This window comes from Saccoglossus kowalevskii, chromosome 15 (genome assembly GCF_978046115.1).
Source record: "Saccoglossus kowalevskii chromosome 15, keSacKowa6.1, whole genome shotgun sequence".
Classification (NCBI taxonomy): Eukaryota; Metazoa; Hemichordata; class Enteropneusta; family Harrimaniidae; genus Saccoglossus; species Saccoglossus kowalevskii.
This window is the reverse complement of record NC_140655.1, coordinates 6,905,724-6,928,458: the sequence shown is the minus strand read 5'-3', so window position 1 is coordinate 6,928,458 and position 22,735 is coordinate 6,905,724. Positions and strand designations below refer to the sequence as shown.

Below are 22,735 nucleotides of genomic sequence, written 5' to 3'. Positions count from 1 at the left end.
GTTTAATCGCGACAATCATGGCCCAAAGGGTAATTGCTATGATTACCCGGGGTAATCACGATTGTGATTTACCGTATACGGACACGTAATTTCGATCGGGATCAGGATTTGACAAGAAAAACCTGGAAAGGCAAATGCAACTGAGTTCTGCCCATGGGGAATTGTGGCACTCGTCATGAAAACACAGCAAAATGTATTGGGGGGTCCAAGCTTCGCGTTACGGAGCGTAAATCACAGAGAAGCTATGCGTAACTTGAATACAGGTAATGTATATGATTGCCAGGACTAAATAGCAGGGTAACCACAGGCAGTAGATTATAAAAAACAGGATATAGAAAAATGATAATAAAACAAAATTTAATATTACTTCAACAGCATAATTAAGAATTGTCACAAAACTGACACATTCTTCCTCAGAATGTTAATAAACAAATAAATAAATAATTATCACAATTATCACTGCCTGAAATAAAAAATGCCGCTGCAAACATACTAGTAATAGTTAATAACATTATGACTTTTTAACATGATCACATACATTATGTCACAGCTAATTTAACATGACCACAGATATAATCTGTGATATTATATTACATTTAATAGGTTCCTAATTATGCCTTAAGTAGTCATATGCATAATAATATACATATCATGTTTTAGATGTTTCTTGAAAATCTATTTTAATAGCATGCTTATACTGATAATAATTTATATTTTGTTTTCATGCGTTGGGGGGTGCCCCCTGTCCCCCTGGACCCGCCACTGTGAAAACAGGCTTTGTCGTCGAATGGCTACTTGATTTTCTGACAATTGCTTACGCAATATTACGAAAACACAGTAGACGACAGAATATGAAAATAGACACCTGCTTCTGAGACTAAATCATATCAAACCAATACCTTTCTGTAGGAAGTATTACTATTATGTCATGAATACAACACGTGTCACAAATATCCTGGCAGAAAATTAGCGCAAATACACCTGTATTAGGAATAATTTTATTTTAATGTGACTTTTAACAGTCAAATTGCCAGCAAGTTGTTAAGCCCATTCTGGAACATTTTTCTTTGAAACTGGCCTAACCGGTTTGTTTTTGTTTGTTTTCAGATTCAGGCAGAAAATATATAGATCAATTTTTGGGCGGTGTTATTAATGAGTACGTCATGATAATGTCGCCTTATTACCATCGTTGCCATGAGAACTATTCTGCAGTAGCATCCGATCAAATATTCTATCCACATTGTACGACACGACGAAAATAACAAGAAAAATCGAACTCTAATATATATATATATATATATATATATACCTGGATTATCAAAAATGGCAATTAAACCATTATGTTTTCATCATATTTTCCCGTAAATTCGAAAATCTTCTGCAGCAATGAACAACCTTTGCTCACATAAGTCATAAGTTCCTGAGGCTCTGCGTCATAAGGCTCTGCGTGAAGCTAAGCTCAAATTTGCTTCATGTCATCACTCTCCTTGTAGAATCTTTGAGCTTATGAACTGACCTAGGTAGCCAAAGACAGCCACAACTAGTGGAGGCGTTCCTTTGCGACTACTTAGCTTAGTGATAACAAACTATAATAGATAAAGTACACATTAAGGTAGCGAGACTACTATTTGTGTTGAAAATTACGATTTTCACATTTATTTATCACAAGCTTAGTAGTACACCATCTTGTTCGAATGTGACATCGATTTGAATTTGATGACAGTGTTGTTCACTATTTAGTTTTTAGTGTGCGATGTCGGTTAGAGGCGCTATATGACAGATATAGTTGCCAACTTGATTTTAACAAATTAATTAATTAGTTTTAATTGATTTTATTTTAGTTGGACATGTTAGAAAAAGCTCAGGCCACGGTTACTAAAAAAGTAACCGTGCTCGGGCGGAGGTAACGTAACATCACGCCCTCTATCGGTATATAAAACAAAACAACGCGCAGCTCGTCAGTATAATGTTGACTTATTTTATTGTTATCTATATGTTGTGCCTAACCCAAATGTTGAGAGACAAGAATAGACAACGAGCCGCACTGGATTACGTCACTTAGGGGTCTCTGGTGAACGATAGGCATATTCAATTAATTTCTTGTTATAGTGCACATTGAGTAATATTCGTTTTAAGTTCCTATGGTTTATGTTACCGAGAAAGTGAGAAATGTGGAATTAATTTCTTTTAATCGTCCACATCTATGATAATATACATTTACTGTTCAATTTTTAAATACATGATTATTTTTTATGATAGATACACATGTACTAGTTTCATGGTAATTTGGAGGACTACTCTAACGGTAATTAACAATTCGAGTTCAAGTCTAATGACGGTCATCTGCCAAGCTGAATATGTTCATATCAATCTGAATATGTTGCTAACTTTAGCTGGGCTCACGCACATTAAGCGACTAAACTGAAAGCCGAAAATATCACAATCAATATAAGTATACATGTGTACATACTACTAATTTTGACTGTGTAAATTTCCACACATGTTGTACGAGAGTCAGTATAAACATGGACGTATATCCATGGTATAAACAATGAGGGGGGTACGGCTTTTTCAATATGGCAGTTACCTGTTCTGACATTGACGGCATTAAACGAAAGGTATACAATGGCTAGGCATATCATAGTAACAAACTTGATTTCGTATACTGGCGCCACGACGTTGTAGACTGTCGTTTCTCTTTCTGAATAGAGCTGTGCCTTGAAATGAACAAATACAGGAGCGACAGAATTTAGTTGTAATAATTAATAATCCGGATATAGCTAATACTTGTAGTTTGAGTATACATACAACAGTGCACTACACTAGGTAGAGGTTGACAAAGTGATTTGACATTGGAATGTTCATGCGAGTTGCTTCAGTCGTTACGTGACTACGGCTACGCCATTTTTGTGTCACTACATGGGCAGCAAATTGCTATTGAAATAGCACGATTTCCTGAAACGTAAACCTGTAATACAGCTGGTGAGTATGAATTGACTATGCCAAGTACACTTTCGAATAAACGGCTGACAGATACACTGGAATCTAATAATCTGAAAAGCAAAACAGACTAAGTATATGAGAAGTGACACGAATAAATGCGATCAATCTCCCGATAGCTATTAACTATCCGATTCCGTGCGTCATCCGATTCAGGAACTAATATAACCAGCGACGGCCTCACAGTTAGATGGCAATTTATTATTCGTTATTCGTGTTTTTATGTAAAATAAAAGGTATTTTTCCACACAAAAACGACGGATTTGAACGAATTGTGTTAGCAGTTGGCTTAAAACTGCTGTGAAAGTTTGGTATTTTTTTCCTGATTTGTAGAAATTTGAAAAATACTTCCTCAGCCCGTCTCTTTTTCTTTAGTTTCAAGCCGTACTAAAATGGCTGCCCTATATAGTGAATATATATTGAGAGATTAATCCCATATATTTAATTATCACTTGTACATCAGCTGACTGTGAACCATTTCTTCGCTGTTATATATCTATTGTTTTGATTTGCATATGAATTGATTGTGACCAATCATAAACTCATGCTGTCTTTCGTCAGTTAGTACACAGTCGCTTATAACATATAGGTAAATTTTATGAATAATGAATTGTATGGATGAATGTCTGGGGTAATGCTTTTATAGCCATATATGGTGACTATAAATTCCAGCCCTTGAACAGTTTGCTTGTTAAAAAGGAGAGAATAGTATATGTGTAAGTTTTTTGTTTACACGTGTTGTTTTTATTTCATAGCTGGGGAGTAAACATTGTCTGTTGCTTATACCAACACAAACTTGTTAAACACATTTTGACAGAGTCTTTCTTTTGAAAATGCTAACTACGTAAGAAATCCTGTGTCATTATCATTACATCTAAACAATCTAATCAAATTCAAGTAGGCTTTGAAATAAATTCCAAGGTGATAACAACAGTATAACTTACATATGGCACGCCAAAACTATATTACATCCTGAATATTTGACAGACAGTTTTGAATATGTTGTTGGAAAAATACTAAAAATTCAGATGACCAAATCTTAGTTTGATATTATACTAATATATTGTTATAACAATAAAATATATGGGAAAAACAATAGATTTCGCATTGTTGGTTCAATGGAATGAGGCCACTGCGATCGAATAGGTGCTCAAATGTATTGATGTCATAACTATGTACTGACAATAAAAATAAAGTTGTCAAACACATTATGTATCTGAACACTGTGCTAATGTTTGGTGGTGGTAGAATAAAGTTAACCAGTGTTTAAGTGGCAATCACGTTTCACACTTTTATCTACAAGGATGGACTTTCAATTGAAACAAAATTAATGCATATAACGAAAAACAATATATAATTGTAGATGCAATCTATATGACAAGAATGTTTCACATGTTACATCATACATCCCTGACACCTACTGTCCTGGTGGCCTGTCGCTGTCGTGTCTAAGGAGAAGAACACCTTTTTAATGGAGAACCAGCTATGTCAACCTGCATATGTCGATAGGAGCTTGCATGGAATCAACAGAGAACATGGTGAACATGGCGACAATGTAGCCTGGCAGTTATTGTTGGAGTGTTAGCATATGACCATATCATATTACAATGTTGTAAACCATTCACATTACCAGATGTTGACTGCCATTTCCATCTTTGAGAAAGCTTTACGTTGATTGTGTGTTTCGCTGGGTTATTCTGCCAGTACGACGAATTCCTGTAAATCAGTATTCCATTACGGATTTCTAAGGGATGTACTCCGGTCATTAGATTGTGGAAATTTACCTTTTACTGTGCATGCATTAGTTAGAATTGCTAAAAATTACTTTCAGCACTCGGAGCATTCATCACACTCACCAATATATCTATATATCATACATTATTATTATTCCACCCACTTGTATGATTACCTTTTTTGGCTTTGTCTACATATTTTTGTCAATTCAGTGTTATCAATATATCACTACGAATGATTTTAATGTTACCAACTGTTCAATATATATTTTTTGTAGATGTATATTTCACTCAACTTTGTTTGCCTTGCATATATTTAGAACTCAACTGATTTCCCGCAACTTTTTAATTTGTCACGTTTAGTCGCCTTTCATTTTATCATAGCTGAAATTTTATATATTTTATATTGTTTCTGCTAACGCCAAATATTATTTCAAAGAATCTTTATGTTTGATTATGGTGTTATATATTAATTTGTATGTACGTGTTGCAGCTTCTAGTAACTGATATTAACATATCAACAGGTGTTCAACTGTAATTTGACATCACTGCCATTCATTTACCGTACCATTTTATTTTTTTTTCCGAATTAGGGATTTAGGAATCGATTGCTTATTTGCTATAAAACAAACTTATATTGTATATCACATCGACTGACGCATAGCTTGAGTGCATACTTTTAGCATAATTTTGAACAAACAGTTCGGCCCGTCAACAACGAACAGAAACATATTTTTTTGATGAAAATGAGACACATTTTCCTGTTTAATGTTTTGCTGAGTAACAACTCCGCCTTTTACCACGCATTCACCCACATTGCATTTGAAGAAATACGTTTTCGAAGAAAGACAATTCTCGTAAATACGAAATATCAGCCCATGTCATATAGGATTTGGCCCCAACAATAATGTGTTTGAAAGAGACACAGTCCCTCATGTGAAAGAGACACGGGATTCATTCACAAGCCTCTCCTATGAATGAAATCATACATTACTTTCTACCGAATCTAACCACTATAGCTGGAATATTATAGTACATTTTGAATGCTATGGTTTTCATTTATTGAAGACACTGGGCGTTTCTCAAATATTGTTTACAAGTATTATGTTTTTATATTCCGTTTTCAAGCGATATTGGCATTGCTTTCACATTGACCCTTTTTTTGTAAAACTGCATAATTGGATTGGAGTTAATTATGTGAATAAATATGGCAACGCATATTTTTTCTTTGTAAAAGCTAAGTTATTCATATTCCAATTTTGTTATCTTCATTATAATATGATAGTTAATGTCATTTTTATAGTTCATTGAAATATATTTTTGATTTGATAACATTTTTTTGCAATAAGAAAAGTTTTAAAAATAAAACATGTTCAAAAATGTGAATATCACGTCCTTCTATGTGTGGCGTTAACGGAGAACTCATCCTAGAGTAGATGTACGCTCTCTGGAGATCAAAATCACAAGTTAACTTTGTTTTATCACATTCATGATAATCTCTCATTACTTGACGATGGTTATGTCACGTGGGAATTCGAATACAGAATTTGCATATACCAACCAACAAAATGTGACAAACTGTATTTAGGGGTTTAATATAAGATATGTAGGAAAATATCTACTTAATTTTTATATTTAATTGGCCATTGTGTTAAATAAAATAAGTCCCAAACTCATAAAATTAATTTGAATGAAATAATTGCTTGGATTATTTCGGGTTTATGTAAGACATGCGACTCATAAACACAAAATATGTTTAATAAGCTTCGTCCTTTCTATCCGAAACATAAAGTGTGAGAATACATGTCGACCATCACCTGCTTAAACCATACAATATGTCGTAAAACATATTTTTATTCAAAATGTAATCAGATTAAAATAGTCTTTATGTGCAATTTGTTAGTTCATCAATTTAGAACTAAATAGATCGAAGCATATTAAAAAAAATAACAAGAGAAACACAAGAAACTACAAATAAATGCGAAAATAAAAAGTAGTAAAACAAAATTGAACTAACTTACCTTAACACGTGCCTCTAGTCCTAAAATAGTTGTATTCTGAGAGATACTTGAGTCACTGGGATTTGTTGAATGGATCAAAGGGCTGTCTGTACTTCAGGGCTAGTACACAGGCACGTGTTTCCTTAAATTCACTGGCACTAAGTGCGTCATTGGGAATTCCCCGAATCGACCAACTTTTATACATGCAGTTTACGTTTACCCATAATTGCGGCTAGTATTGGGACTCATTGCTACGATCAAGGTGAGTGCATTGTGAGGTACCAGGCGCAGACAAGACCTCGTAACCATCTGCTGAATCTGACACATCTTACCGAGCTGGGTTATAAGCAAAAATGGGTGTAAAAACAACTGTTAAAAATGGATCGTTATGGCGATTGTTAAAAAGGGTCTTATAACCCAAGGAGGGGACTGTAAATAGAACATAAATGACGTACACGTTAAACAATCACCATCAATTTTATGGACGTGGTATATTTGTGAAAACAAATTAATTATGATAAACGAAATTACTTGGGTCATCTGGGGTCAAGTCACTATTTGCATATGCAAGGTAAAGACAGACACACAGTTGAATTCAGTTCACATCTTCCTAATGTATATTCAGTAAATTAACAAACAATCAACATTTAATTATGTCATTAGCGCGTTTACAGACGGACGTGTGTTTTTCGCACTTTTCTCTCTTGTTCAATATGGCGGCTAGTCAGAACTTAGGTACAATAATAGGCAAAGGTAGATGGGGTATACGATTTCATTATACTGCATGAACAACTTTTCGTTTTATTCTTGGCAACAATTTCCAAATTTAAAAAATGTAATAATAAATAGAAGTTAGTATGAATTCATGTCGCAGCGCAATTTTAAATATGCTGGGTGGTGTATCGTAGTTTGGTTTCACTCAATCTGAGGTCATTGAGGTTCACACGTTGAATGCCCCGATTGTTAATCTTTGGTGTCACTGGCACGCCCCAACCGTTGTGACGCATGTCAAAATCTCCAGTCACGGGAAACCTGATAGTGTGCGTCTCTACGACTACATCCATTCTTCTATATGTAGTCAAATTTGTTATGATTTACATATTATATTTACATTTTCAGTGACACTTATATGCATACCTATTTGTCATTGAAGATCACATTTTACCACCGCCATGTTGTATTCATTTTGTTAGCATTATAATTGAGGTTTCTGGATGTTGGGGAGTAAATGTAGTGTGTAGCATTTAACTCCCTGGGGTAGGATTCGGGAAGACTATACCGGAACAGAACCAGACAGATCAGTTGTATACAAAAAACACAGTGGTGGTTTATTGCCAGATAGACTGATATAGTAAGTAGTAACAACAGATGAACACTGGTGAAATACACACATTCTGAGTATATATATACTCTCTAAACGAACGTGGTAGAAAACACAACTCTATAGAGTATCAATCGTAACATAAATATAAATTGGCGGCAATGTGTACGATAGGTCAATAACATCTCGTTTGTGATAAGCTAAAATAAAAACAATCTGATTGGCTGACAGATTTATCTCTGAATCCGAGAGGTAACGTTACAAGACTGCTTTTCTAAACTGGAAATTATAATTAAATAATGTCTTTTTCACTTAAAAGAATTAGATTAAGAATACCTCAGAATCAGCACTTCAGATTATTTAGAAAAAGAAATTTATTTGTATTTGTTTTCCAGTAATAAACATTCTAAGTATTGATTTCAGATTTTCGAATAAATTACTGTTTTTATCTTTGAAAGCGCGATTTCATTCATTCCAAAAACGTTATTCAACACCTTAGACACACGTATTATCGATTACATGTATGGAACATGAATATTTCTGAATCAGCCAAATAGGTCAAGGCAATGTTGACGAATATCATTTTGAATTACTTTATTTAGTAGTCGCAAAATGCTAATTTACAATCTAATCAAAACAATGGATTAATTAATAGAATGTACTAATGTGGGTGAATTTCATAAACAATTGTTACATGTGTAATAACCATGTTAAAGGAATCAGGCAACTTTTAAATGTATTGTGGTTTGGATTGAAACAGTAAATTACGAACAAAGGCTGACATGACAATTCAGATTTCTGTCATTGTTTGCATGTATCCTTGGTGTCCATACAATACTTTACTACTGGTACTCATTTATTGTATTAGCTTTATTTGTATTCTGCACTTCACTAATTACAATGAATTATTACTATAAGATATGATTTTTTTTCCAATTTATTTCTGAAAATTACTATTTTTGTTGCAATCGGATTAAAATATTTGCTGTAAGTTTTTCAAAAGTTTTGTGAATTCGTAATTACTAGCACCATGTATATTAATAAATAGAAGAAATGAAAAAATAGGAAACGTAAAAAAACTAGATTCCTATTTTAATCAGACGACGTTGGTTGGTATGTTACTATGTTTTTCCCATGGCCTCACTGGAAGTGTATCTAAAACGTATATTTTAGCCCACCATTAACCACAATTACTATCCCAATTTCAGATAAATTCAAAATGGCGGGAATATTTCAAAGGCTTCTACCGTGGTCTCATGACATTTACTGTACAGGTGATTTCAGTGTCTTGTTAGGCAACGCACCTACAATTATGAAGGTGTTCAACAAATGCAAAAAGGAGGGAAAGTTACCAAGAAATCAAGTCAAGATTCAAATACTAGGTGATGCCGAAGTTGGAAAAACCAGTCTACGTAAGAAACTAATGGGTGAAAAGTTTGACCCAAATGAAGAGAAAACATTTTTAATGTCAAACTACATATGCGGATGGAAACTGGCATAGAATCAACAAAGACCACCAGGAGCATGACGACAGCGCAGCATGGCATGTCGGAAGGCGGTGGGCTAAGGCTACAGTGTCTGAGAAAAGATTCATGAAGGATCGTGTTTTTTCAACGAAAACATCTTGGGTACAACATAGTTATTTACAGCAGATTTCACAACTTACTGGAGATTTATTCACAATCAATAATGTTCTTATTATCATAACAGTACTGTTCATTTGTGCAGTGATATGTTGTTGTCTCCTGCCACACTTGGACACGTTTTCACAAATCATTCTTGGAACTTTAGCTTATGATTCGATCATAACACATCATTCACACGTAAAATTAACATACACCTACCTAGGCTATATTGACATTATTTTGTTAGTCATGTACATTATGTTTTTTACAGACAACTTAATGACAATTTATGCAATAGTATTTTATTTTGGTTTCTTAATAAAGTGCCTGTGCAATGCCCACTCTCACGTTAACTATTTTAGATCCGTGTCCTACTGAAGTGGGCAGTTATTGATTTTTTTTGTCAAAATGGTTACTCCTATCCAAGTAAATTTAAGATATATCTCGTGCTGTAGCCACGCCCACCTATCCTGAAACGGTCGACTGTTTCCGGATTTCCGACTCTCGCCGAAAGTGCGCCACCAAATGCCAAAATATGAGAGGAAGCCATACTCCTGAGCTGTACTTATATAACACTGCGTGATTCAACATACTTTTAAACGATATACATTTTTCGGTCGGCATTTCTTTTTTTTGTCATTTTTTTTTTTTTTTTTTGAGATAGAGAGTTTTTAGAAGTTGTTTTCAGAACAAACGTTTGTGATGGTTAAACGTTGTGTTGTGGGCGGTTGCAGTAATACGTATAGTCATAGTGTAAGTATTCACACTTTTCCAAACGATCCGAAGGTGCGACGTCAGTAAACGAAAGCCGTGAAAACAACGAGAAAAGGTTGGGATGGACCTTCTCCTTACAGCGTCATATGTAGTGTCCACTTCACCTCAGATTCTTTTTTCGAAAAACTGTCTTCGGCCGTGAAAAAACAACTAGGTTTTAAAGAGAAGCGCCGACAACTTAAACCTGGCGCAATACCAACAATTTTGAAAGAAATAGATTCCGAACCAGCCCATGATCACCGAGGCGGATTTCAGAAGAGAGAGAGACGTCGGGTAAGTGTTTCAAATCATTTGACTTGTTTTGCCATCCTGATTATCGCTTTATAGAGACAATTAAGTTTGCGTTATGTAAAGGTATCAATAATTTTTGATAGTAACACGAAAACGACGCGTCGGACAAACAGGAAATTACGCAGTCCTTACACACTGCTAATTGTTTTCATTTTCGCAGGCTAAAAGTTTCTGAATTGTTCGGTGATTGGTGTTGAATGTCGAATTCACACCTCTGTTACTTTCCTTCTAGCTTGATCTGCGAAATAATTTATGGGGGTACTGGACATCTCGACCCCAAAAAATCCCGACCCGTTTTTCATACCTACAGCCAAAACAAAGTCAGCTTGGACTTTCAGTTATGAGACATGACAAAACAAACGCTGCCAGTGATAGATTTCGCGAATAAAAAACAAAATTAACGCAATCAAAGGCGCCGACCACACGCGTTGGAAATACTAGTAGATAGTACACGATGTTTCGAATCAAAAGATGTCGATCAACGTTGAACTAGATAGAGGTTCGCGTCGCCACTTTGAGACAGGGTCGCGTCGATGCGGTGGGTCGAGATGTTCAATTTGGGTCGAAATGTCTTGGGTCGAGATGTCTAGAAATCATTTATGGAATAAGAATCCGGGCTTTGGCTGTCAATGCGTTATCACCAAGTAAATAAGTATGACAATCACGCTAACTCGAGTCCACTCTGAATTTGTCTGTATGTGTGTTGCTCTCAATTATTTTTGTTATCCAATTAAACGCCACCAGTCACGCACTTGTCCTCGTCGTGACCCGACGCGTTCACCCATTTCAACTGAATCTATTTCCACGCGGCGGTCATTTATTTAGTAACTGTGATTTGTCGTTTTTTTTTAGTTATTTCCCTATTTTATTGATCACTAAAGTTTAACGTCTAGAATGTCAAAATATGTTTTCTTTTTATTTTAATTTTGATGCTTCTACTGGAAATGTACTTCAATAGAGCATGTATGATATGATTCTTTATGGTTTTCTATCTACTATTGTTGAATCAAAATGCTCTCATTATAATTTACAGATTACGTAGAAGAGCTCTTCAATACACTAGACTTGTATGTTGGAGGAGATTGTGTATTACATACACTTGATGATGCACCCCTGCCACTCAACAGCCAGTATGCCCACCCTGACAAAGTCTCGGCAGTTCATTGCCACACTGCAAGATTCACATAACAGTGTAAATACATTTCCAGATGCTGCAACAATTATGCTAATAAAAAACAGGCTACGTTACACAGTTCACAAATTTTATTTAGACTTGTGATGAACAAGGAAATATGACAATGTAAACATTGGATTGTCTGTACATGTATGTGAGGAAAATAATGTGAATAAAATATAATTTGTACATGGATTACTATTACTATAGTATATGGTTTTAATTGAGTGACACTGTGTGACAATGAAAAAAAAGGAAACACATCTTCAGATTTTGGAATCCATGAAAAACCAAGATTTGGTAATTTAAGTCCTAAATAATTCTCTGACATAAATATTGATAAATCTGTTACTGCTCACTCTGGTAGTACTGTAGTCTTTTTCAAGGAACTTCAAGTATCCCCTCGTTAACCTGTGGAGGTTTAGAAAATAAATAAGGTCACAATCTTTATTTGGCATTTGTTTATACGTAATTCATTCGTTTTATGATGCATCTTTTGTTACTATAATAAAGGCAACTATTATTATGTTATATATGTGTTTGAATTATGGATGAAAAAAATATTGAACACATTTACAATTAGTACATAAGTATAAACAATTGCCACCCAATCCTCTCAAACGATTATTCAAAAAATAATTAAATTTTTTTTCTTCATTTTCTTTTCATTAATAATATGTCAATTTTAGGCACAGATCTAGAAGCAGTACCTACACACGAATTGGTGACGTCATAAAATACATGACCTTCAATCGGGGTCGTTTCCTCGGTATATACGAATTGGTATATACAAATTACAATAAAGATACTTAAGACATTACACATAAGGTAAAACAAATCACGTGACAATATAATGATAATAACGGTAATAAATCCTAGCTTAACAGTTGAAGAGAACGCTCATATAGTCAGTCGGGTGACGCCGAGGGTCACGAACTGTGTTGCAAAATGGCCGTGTGGTTGAAACTGGGTCATGGCGTGACGGGTGAGGAAGACATCATTAAACACTCAAAATCACAATAAAACGGGGAAGTGGTTGCATATTACGGCGTAGCTACCATGGGAAATAAAAAAACGCCCAATACAAACGACATGGGTTCGAATCACACTAGATACACACTCACCAGAACCGAAGCAATCAGAAACCAGCAATCGTTTTGGCTTTTCCGTTCAACTCATCGGAACACTAGAGTAGTTAGAAAAATGAACACCACTTAACGACCAACGTCGTGGCGTGGTACACAAGCGTGCCATCAAAATAAAACAAAATTAGCTTGAAAAGACAGTGGGTTCGAGTCCCGCTCAGAGCTACCGTAAAAACGTAAATCAAATAAACTGAAATCTCTCAAACCGTAAACAAGTAAACAAAGAACGTCGCAAAAAATAATAAACCTCACAAAACTGCACCATACAAAACTGAATGAATAAATAATAAAATAACTAACGTCTTAAACTGGACGACGCGCAATTTGTTCAACAGTTTCCAGATTGTGACAAGAGATAAACAAGACCCAAGTCAAGGTAAGTTTTGTTAAAGTGTCGATGGCGTTCCCTATATTACGAAAACAATTCAGGCAACAGACGAATATCTTCTGTGGTGTTGTTGAATTTATACCGTGTCTGCGGAATTGTTGATTGAGGGTTCGAAGCCAGCAGTTAACGTTTTGTTAGAAAGTTTCACAATTAAATCAAATATCCAATGATACCAGTATATTTATTTCATTATTTTAACAACTTGCAATGGTGGAAGTTGGTCAAACACGAGTTCTTACACCTAAATAAGTATCAAATATTTGTCGACACATTTATTCTCTCAACCTTGTAGAGGTGGAAATTAATTAAACAACAGGTATTTACTCACAAATATAATGGTCAATATTTGTCCATACATTCATTCTGTCAATTTAAGAACTTGTAATTGTTGGAATTAATCAAATGAGAGTTGTCTACACCAAAATAAGTTTCAAATACTTGTCCATACATTTATTCTCTCAATTTAACAACTTGTAATGGTGTAAAATAATTAAATGAGAGTTGTCTACACCAAAATCAGTCTAAAATATTTGTCCATACATTTATTCTCTCAATTTAACAACTTGTAATGGTGTAAAATAATTAAACGAGAGTTGTCTACACCAAAATAAGTCTAAAATATTTGTCCGCACATTTATTCTCTCAATTTAACAACTTGTAATGGTGTAAAATAATTAAACGAGAGCTGTCTACACCAAAATAAGTCTAAAATATTTGTCCGCACATTTATTCTCTCAATTTAACAACTTGTAATGGTGTAAAATAATTAAACGAGAGCTGTCTACACCAAAATAAGTCTAAAATATTTGTCCGCACATTTATTCTCTCAATTTAACAACTTGTAATTGTGGGAATTAATCAAACGAGAGCTGTCTACACCAAAATAAGTCTAAAATATTTGTCCGCACACTTATTCTCTCAACCTTGTAGAGGTGGAAATTAATTAAACAACAGGTATTTACTCACAAATATAATGGTCAATATTTGTCCATACATTCATTCTGTCAATTTAAGAACTTGTAATTGTTGGAATTAATCAAATGAGAGTTGTCTACACCAAAATAAGTTTCAAATACTTGTCCATACATTTATTCTCTCAATTTAACAACTTGTAATGGTGTAAAATAATTAAACGAGAGTTGTCTACACCAAAATAAGTCTAAAATATTTGTCCACACATTTATTCTCTCTATTTAACAACTTGTAATGGTGTAAAATAATTAAATGAGAGTTGTCTACACCAAAATCAGTCTAAAATATTTGTCCATACATTTATTCTCTCAATTTAACAACTTGTAATGGTGTAAAATAATTAAACGAGAGCTGTCTACACCAAAATAAGTCTAAAATATTTGTCCGCACATTTAGTCTCTCAATTTAACAACATGTAATTGTGGGAATTAATCAAACGAGAGATGTCTACACAAAAATAAGTCTAAAATATTTGTCCGCACATTTATTCTCTCAATTTAACTACTTTTAATTGTGGGAATTAATCAAACGAGAGCTGTCTACACCAAAATAAGTCTAAAATATTTGTCTGCACACTTATTCTCTCAATTTAACAACTTGTAATGGTGTAAAACAATTAAACGAGAGCTGTCTACACCAAAATAAGTCTAAAATATTTGTCCACACATTTATTCTCTCAATTTAACAACTTGTAATGGTGTAAAATAATTAAACGAGAGCTGTCTACACCAAAATAAGTCTAAAATATTTGTCCGCACATTTATTCTTTCAATTTAACAACCTGTAATTGTGGGAATTAATCAAACGTGAGTTGTTTACATCAAACTAAGTATTAAATATTTGTTGAGACATTTATTCTCTCAATTTAACAACTTGTAATGGTGTAAAATAATTAAACGAGAGTTGTCTACACCAAAATTAATCTCAAATATTTGTCCACACATTTATTGTCACAATTTAACCACTTGTTAATAGTGGAAATTACTTAAACGCGACTTGTTTAATCAGTTGACATCAATGCAACTTACCCGCAGACAGTGCACAACAGAGTATCATTGTTGAGCAATTATAAACAGGAACGTGTCTTGGCATTAGGGTAAGGGTCGGGTCAGGTATGGGCAACGGAATTATTAACAGGAACGTGTCTTGGCATTAGGGTTAGGGTCGGGTCAGGTATGGGCAACTCAAATGGCAAACACCCAATTGGCAAGATGTACACTAACGGGTTATGGCATGCATATAGTTTACACAAGTAAAAACACAAAATTGGCAATTTTTTGGACAATTGTAACTCAATAATAGAAATATGTTGTATTTCTATATATATACACACTATATAGTCTTATCAAATGCAAATACATCCAGTCAATCCATTGTGGTCTTGTGGGTCAGTTCTCTACATAGTGACCAGGAGGACCTGGGTTCAATTCCCTTGCCTTCCCATCTTTTTTTCGCAAACACCATTTGGCAATAAAGCTAAATATGACAACAAATTATTTAATTTGCATGACTACCCACATAGCTCACTTGATTTGTACTATGTCAGCAATGTGAGCGATCGCTGGTTCGAATCCAGTATGTTTAGTTAGATTTTTGAATGCTAGTGAAGACAGTGTCCTATGAATAGGACTTAAATCCTAACTCCTGTGTGAAGACACTCGGGGTACAGTGGACAAGACAGTACGCTGGGAACTCAAAGATCGCAAGTTCGAATCACGGATTGGACACTCCTACAAAAGACATGAAAGACGTTAAAATCATAAACAGCGGATTCAAAAACTCAAGTCAGGAAAACAGAACACAAGAATACTACCCCACGTGGAAGCCAGCCGAAGTCGTCGAAGAACGAACACAGTTGACAGCTGTAGGTCACGTGCAACAACAGACACGAGGAGCATGGCTGCTCTCCAAATGGGTCCCTTCTTTTGTATTGACCCCCTAAGGATTGCTAATCCCCCTTTCTAACTCTTCCCCCAAAAATAATATATCGCCCCTTTTAAAATGTAATGACCCACAAATTAATGAATATTCATGAGCACAGAAACTGCTACGTCATGAATAAATTAGCATAATTTTAAAAAAATTTGCATAAAGTGTAGGTACTCCTTCTGGAGCTCTGCCCAATTTTATTTCACCAAACATTTTTCAAATTTACGTTTAAAATTTTGAAACTTGCGGATGTAATGCACACCCGCGCTTCGTGTGAAGGGAAGCCAGGTCAAAACATTGGGCATTTTACGTGTGTAGAGCAGCCCACAGAGACGTCGGCCGATCCCAACAACCATATCAGAAATTGTTGATGGTGGAAAAAAATAAGAGTTTCATTTGTGCAAAAAAAAAATCAAACGTGATAAAGTAAAACGCCGATGACATTCGGGCCACACGAGACACTCACGCCTTCGACCATGAACGAAAATCTAATATATGGATGCCAATGCACGTTTGAACGAAGCAGGCAATATTTCTGAGGAAATTCGCGATCTAAGTTTATCGAGCATAATAAAGAGTTCACACATACCTCTTTGAAATTATCGATAAGATATTTTATAAAGAGTAGTAAGCTCAACTAGAACAAAAAAACTAGAACTTCTTACCGACTCGAAAGTTGTCCAGTGCCGAGGTTCAGCGATAGTTTACAAACGTGCGCCGGGGACGGTGACATCACTGCGACCAGCCACACCAGAACGGACATATCTCGCATCTAACTCAACCCCATGCAACAAATTTGATATCCAAGTGTTCATTATGGCCCATTCTTCCTCGACGAAAAAGTACATAAGTGACAATTTAGTCAAAGACGAGATAACTGCACAAGAAATTGGCCTTATTTACACGTATCGGCAATGCGAGCTGCCCAGCAACTTCCCTTTCTGACGTCACAAGGGGAATTTCTGTATGGCAATGAATAGCTAATGAGGAGCCTCGTTTTAAAATACAAAAAATAAAGTTGCTGTAGACTGAGTTTAAAACACATTTTTTCACTTAAAAAAAATAATTTATGCTTAGAAACATAAAAATTAATAATATTTATGTATCAATTGATAATTTTAGACGTGAAAATAGCAGCCATTTCACAGGCACTTTATTAAAAGGTATATTAGACGCGGTTGAATGTTTTGCTATAATCTACTGTATTTTACCGTTACTTTACTTATTTGTAGTAGCGCACCACGTGTTCTATGAACATGTGATTTTAATCCAATATTTCATGTTATCTGTACCATACATTCATATCTCGTTCCCATTCATGACTATCTTTTTTGGTGTATATTATATAGTGTTTTTTATACAATTGTATCACCATATTACTAAAAGTAGGAGTAATCTTACCAGCCGTTCAATGTGTTTATTTTGTATAGTGATGTTTTATGTAAATATGTGTGCCTTATATCTACAATTTGATATTCACATATCTTTTTTTCAAAAGTGTACAATTCATTTCGTCATTATTATTTCAGGCGTGTATGTTGCGCGATTCAACAAACCACATATAGATACTGCTAAAGTCACTTATTATTTCAAGGAAGTTATGTGTTTAAATCAATCTGATTAAAATCTGATGTAGTGTACGGGCTTTAATTATTTTGGCTATAAACTTATTTAAATTTTATTTTTTATTACTTTTGTTATTAATGCCATTTTATTTTATTTTATTTTATTATTTTACTTTGATTTTGATTTTGTGATTTTTTTAATTCCGCCCTATCTACATCTGAGCCGATGCCTATGTAACGAGATTTCAACGAGACCCACTATCGACGATTTTAGTCAACGAATCACATACCTCCTTCTATAGCGCACATGATGACGTCACCGGGCGGAGTTGGGTGGCAAACACACTCAAATAAAATGGCGGATTATACCGACGTTAGCGACCGAGAATAACACGGCTTTTCGGTAAGTTTATCATTGTCAAATGCAACGAAAGTCATTTTTATGTTAATATTGTGGCTCGAATGGTTCGACTTCAGATCGTTATTTTGCATAGTTATTCTGGGAGTGACGATTTTGTTTCCGCCGTTTCGACCGAACACCAGTGTCTTTTTCCAGTCGCCTGCCCTGGAGACGGGTGATGTTTTGTTGAAGATCGGGCCAACATCGTCTACGGTATTGAAACCGTAGCTGTAAATATTCATCAAATTGTATCATCATTTTGTACATTATACAATAACTCTTTATTAAAGTAATTGAGCTGATTTGGACTGGAATAAAATATTTTTTATTTTTTATCGCAATTGATCAGGAAATATTTTTTTGCTCCAATTTTCTGCGTCGATGCCGTGGGCCGGTGACCGTTATACAATTTAAAATCAGTTTGCATTGTTTACTATAGCTGTTTACAGTGTTCTAATCATTACGATTTACTTATTTTTTGTTTCCATTCTAGATAATTATGCTCAGTGATGTAAAATTGAAGCGATGACTGAATGAACGAACCTTGGTTGGCGAAGATGTATCTGGAAGTGTACACATTTGTTGGAAGTGAAAAACATATTCAATGTAATGACAAAAATTGTAAAATGCTGTGGAATTTCTTTTGCAAATAAAAATATACTAGCAATTTTCTATTAATGGTTTATTCAAGTGGGCAAAATATAATGTACAGAAAGATTGCCCGTAGAGTATCGCTACACTGAAAAGTAAGCAACCGACAGCCTGCATAAAAGGGGGGCTGTGATTGGCTGTTACTTATGCGAGATTTGAACGGGACTTACATAGGCGTCGGATCAGATGTAGGTAGGGCAGAATTAAAAAAAAAAATCACAAAATCAAAGTAAAATAATAAAATAAAAGGGCATTAATAACAAAAGTAATAAAAAAATAAAATTAAAATAAGTTTATAGCCACAATAATTAAAGCCCGTACACTACATCAGATTTTAATCAGATTGGTGTTTAAATTTGATGCTATTTGTTGTGTGTGGATTACAGCTTCTGTCACTTGACATGTTCATGGGTGTAAATTTAATGTTCATATTTGTGACAAGTTATGAGCTTGCTATTAATATGACATTGTTGCTTGAAACATATCACTTACTTTTTGTGGTTGTACTATTGCTGTTTCCAGTAATATGTATTAACAATCTGTTTGTGTCATTACTATTCACATTGTATGCAATTCATATTTGTTTGCATGTTCTTAATTTTAAGTATAGACAAATTATAATGTCTGTTTTGCTGAACGATCTTCATCCAAATCTTTTACAATTCTATCATTCTATTGGCTTTAGAGTTTACAAATATGCTATCGAGAATAGAAAATTATTACAACAAAATTTGCATCGAGCATTGACATTCAGTATTAGTGATTTTGCTGGGGATGATATTTTTTATGATACACACCATGTTTTTATTGCGTCGGAGTCAATTTTTCTGGTCGTATTCAATCTGGCGAAGTTCGAGCAAAATGATCAAAGGACATTTGAGCTAAATCGTATTCTATTTTGGCTTCACTCAATCCACGCCCATGCAAAATATCGAGACTTGAGAATATTCCTAGTTGGTACGCACAGAGATAGTGTTGACAAAAAAACAATCGAAGATATCGCCATTTTTCTAAAGAGGAAGTTGTGTCACATGGAATCTGCTTATGCCCAAAGACTAGTCATAAATGAAGATAATACACCACTATTTCGGGTTGAAAATTCCAGACATGGTGATGTAGATCTACATCACCTGCAGTCTGTCATTATCAAAGAGGCTAATGAGATTGGTGTTATGAAGAAAAAATTTCCAATTCGATGGTTACGGTTCCTGGATATGTTAATGGTGGATGAAGGCAACCAACACCCAGCAGTTCACCTTGTTGACACAGGGAGGAGAAAGGAATTTATAATGCCTCTAAAGAAAGCAATACGTTTCGCTCTTAGAAGAAACGTGGTAAAGGACCAAGAAGAGATGATGGAAATGTTGCATTATTTCAACCGAACTGGGGATCTAATTTATGTTCAAAATGACATTGCTCTTCGTCAGTACGTGATTCTGAATCCAGAACTACTAGTAGACGCAGTTAAAACAATTACCAACGTTCCAGAAAGAAAATATTGGAGTCCCATTAATGTCCGATTCTGGGGTCGTTTGGCAGAGGAAGGAATTATTCACATCAGACTTCTGAAAAAGCTCATGAGACCCCTTCCTGCCAACATAGATGCCATCATAAATCTTCTTCAGTGTTATGACTTGATTGTTCCAGTTGGCAGTATAAGTAAATCGGCAGTGGGTATGATGGCTCAGGAATATATGGTTCCGTTGATGAGGCCAACCTACAAAGATTTACCAGAAAATCTTGGGCCAGCTCCTCCTGCCAGAGTAGTCTACTTTGTGTTTGGCTTCTTTCGTCCAGATTGCATTTTCACTCGTCTCATGGCAAAATGCATCCCAATCTCACACAGTTTTAAGGTGTTTCGTAATGTTGGAAGATTCAATGTAGATGAACAGTATGCCTGCAGAGTAGAACTGTTCCTCCATATACCTGAACAGCAAATGATTAAAGTGACAGTTGTAGCTGTTGATGGCGCTAATCCATACACGTTAATACGAAGATTGTGTAACTACATAGAAGCTATAGTGCACAGAGATGTTCCTGAATTGAAATATACATATGGCGTGCCATGTACATCCCCAGGTGATATACATGATGGCTGTAGCAATGGTGAGTTGCATATATTACAACTGACCTCCAGAGGAAAGCGATTCCCGGCACTTGGCAGCACTATCACCAGGCACTGCAATGGGGTACAACAAAATATTCTAATTGACAATGTGATACGTGATGGCGAAGTTCAGGTCAGTATTTGAAGGTATATGTGTGGTAAATTTCTAACACAATGCAAACCATAACAAAATATATTGATTATTATAGTATGTACAACTTACATCACTTTTCATTATTGATTCACAAACAAACTCTTACATGGATTTAATCATAATTTGTATATATTGTTAGAAGATATTATGTATGTGATATACAGTTTAACCATTAATTTCACTGCCAATTGTACTGTTCAACAACATGCATTTGTAAGAGCCATACATGCGGAAACTCACCTGGCCCAGACACTATGAGGATTGACAGATTGAGGTCTTTAATAAAGTTCTATATTGCTATATTCTTCAGGCTACAAAATTGGACATTCTCCACATGCATACCACCAAAATGAAGAGACAATGGGAAGATGAAGCACATGAAGGTTAGCTGAAATACAATGTGAAGTTAATAAGTTTAGTTTTTTGTTCCTCTGTCAATTTACAATGTGTGCCATATGTTTTCATTAACAGAACTATTGTACGACGTCTACGTCATTTGCGGTAAACGTGACCATGCCTGGGTACAAGATAAACTAAGTCCAATGATAGAAAAGGGTCCGTCACTTTTGGTCTTGAAAGTGAATTGCTTTGACACAGACCGTGATCTACCTTATCTCAAATCAAGCCCAGTTAATATCGCAGTCATCAGCAGACACTCGGTAAATGACCCACGATGTCAAGATGAAATGGATCTGGCATATGCTCACCATGGTAACGACAATGTCATCCACATACTTATAGATGATCACGCTTCTGTTCAAAAACTCAAAGAAACATTGAAACCACCACACCAGTGGATTGACTACACCAGTTATAGGAATAAGCACAGATTTTACGAGGATTTGCTAGATATAATACAGGACATATACGATCCACCAGAAATACAGAAGGAATAATTATCTAATTAGAAACTTGAATGAAAGATATACCTTCCTCACAATCTTGGTATTGTTTAAAAGTCTTCAACGAATTTGTGATCAGGAAAACCACAGCATCAGCTTTGTTTCTAGATCTTAAAGGGGGGTGGTGGTGGTGGTCGTCGTCGCCGCCGCCGCGCAGCATGTGTTCGAATTTCAAGTGGCCAGGTTTCTACCAGACTGTATGGCAATAAATTATTGTTGTTACACTTTTAATGTTCCCAACAATTTCGGAATCTTTGCCATCTTGAATGATAAGGAGTGTAGTGCTTCTAAATTGATATATTCTATGCAATTTTGAGTCAATGTTATTTCTGTGCAGCTATCATCCACTAGCTCTCATAGTCTGGGAGAAAATGATCACTTTTTAACCCGATCACCCAAAGCAATTGCCTGCTTCTTAAATTTGTATATTTTGCTGATCGGTCACCATTTATTGTATTTTAAGTTTTATGTGTTACATTTATATACTGTGATTTTAAGTAATGAATTTGATAGAAATTTATATTTTTTAAGTGTTATATTTGTATCCTGTTTATAACTACATGTATATGCGTATCACAACCTGCAATGAAATTATGTTAAACCA

The 22,735-nt window shown here is 35.0% G+C and overlaps 1 protein-coding gene and 1 long non-coding RNA gene across 2 annotated transcripts; both read left to right on the top strand.

Moving 5' to 3' along the window:
* The first annotated feature begins 6,919 nt into the window (after nucleotides 1-6,919).
* Nucleotides 6,920-22,238, top strand: LOC144357022 (uncharacterized). Its single transcript, XM_085508403.1, has 6 exons — nucleotides 6,920-6,995; nucleotides 9,263-9,549; nucleotides 17,882-17,885; nucleotides 19,311-21,208; nucleotides 21,540-21,612; nucleotides 21,701-22,238. Exons 2-6 carry the CDS (start codon nucleotides 9,274-9,276, stop codon nucleotides 22,123-22,125), a joined length of 2,676 nt encoding a protein of 891 aa, XP_085364529.1. The 5' UTR covers nucleotides 6,920-6,995; nucleotides 9,263-9,273; the 3' UTR covers nucleotides 22,126-22,238.
* Nucleotides 18,170-18,984, top strand: LOC146733900 (uncharacterized). Its single transcript, XR_014931752.1, has 2 exons — nucleotides 18,170-18,320; nucleotides 18,811-18,984. It is a non-coding gene; the product is annotated as an uncharacterized LOC146733900 (long non-coding RNA).
* Nucleotides 22,239-22,735: the final 497 nt, after the last annotated feature.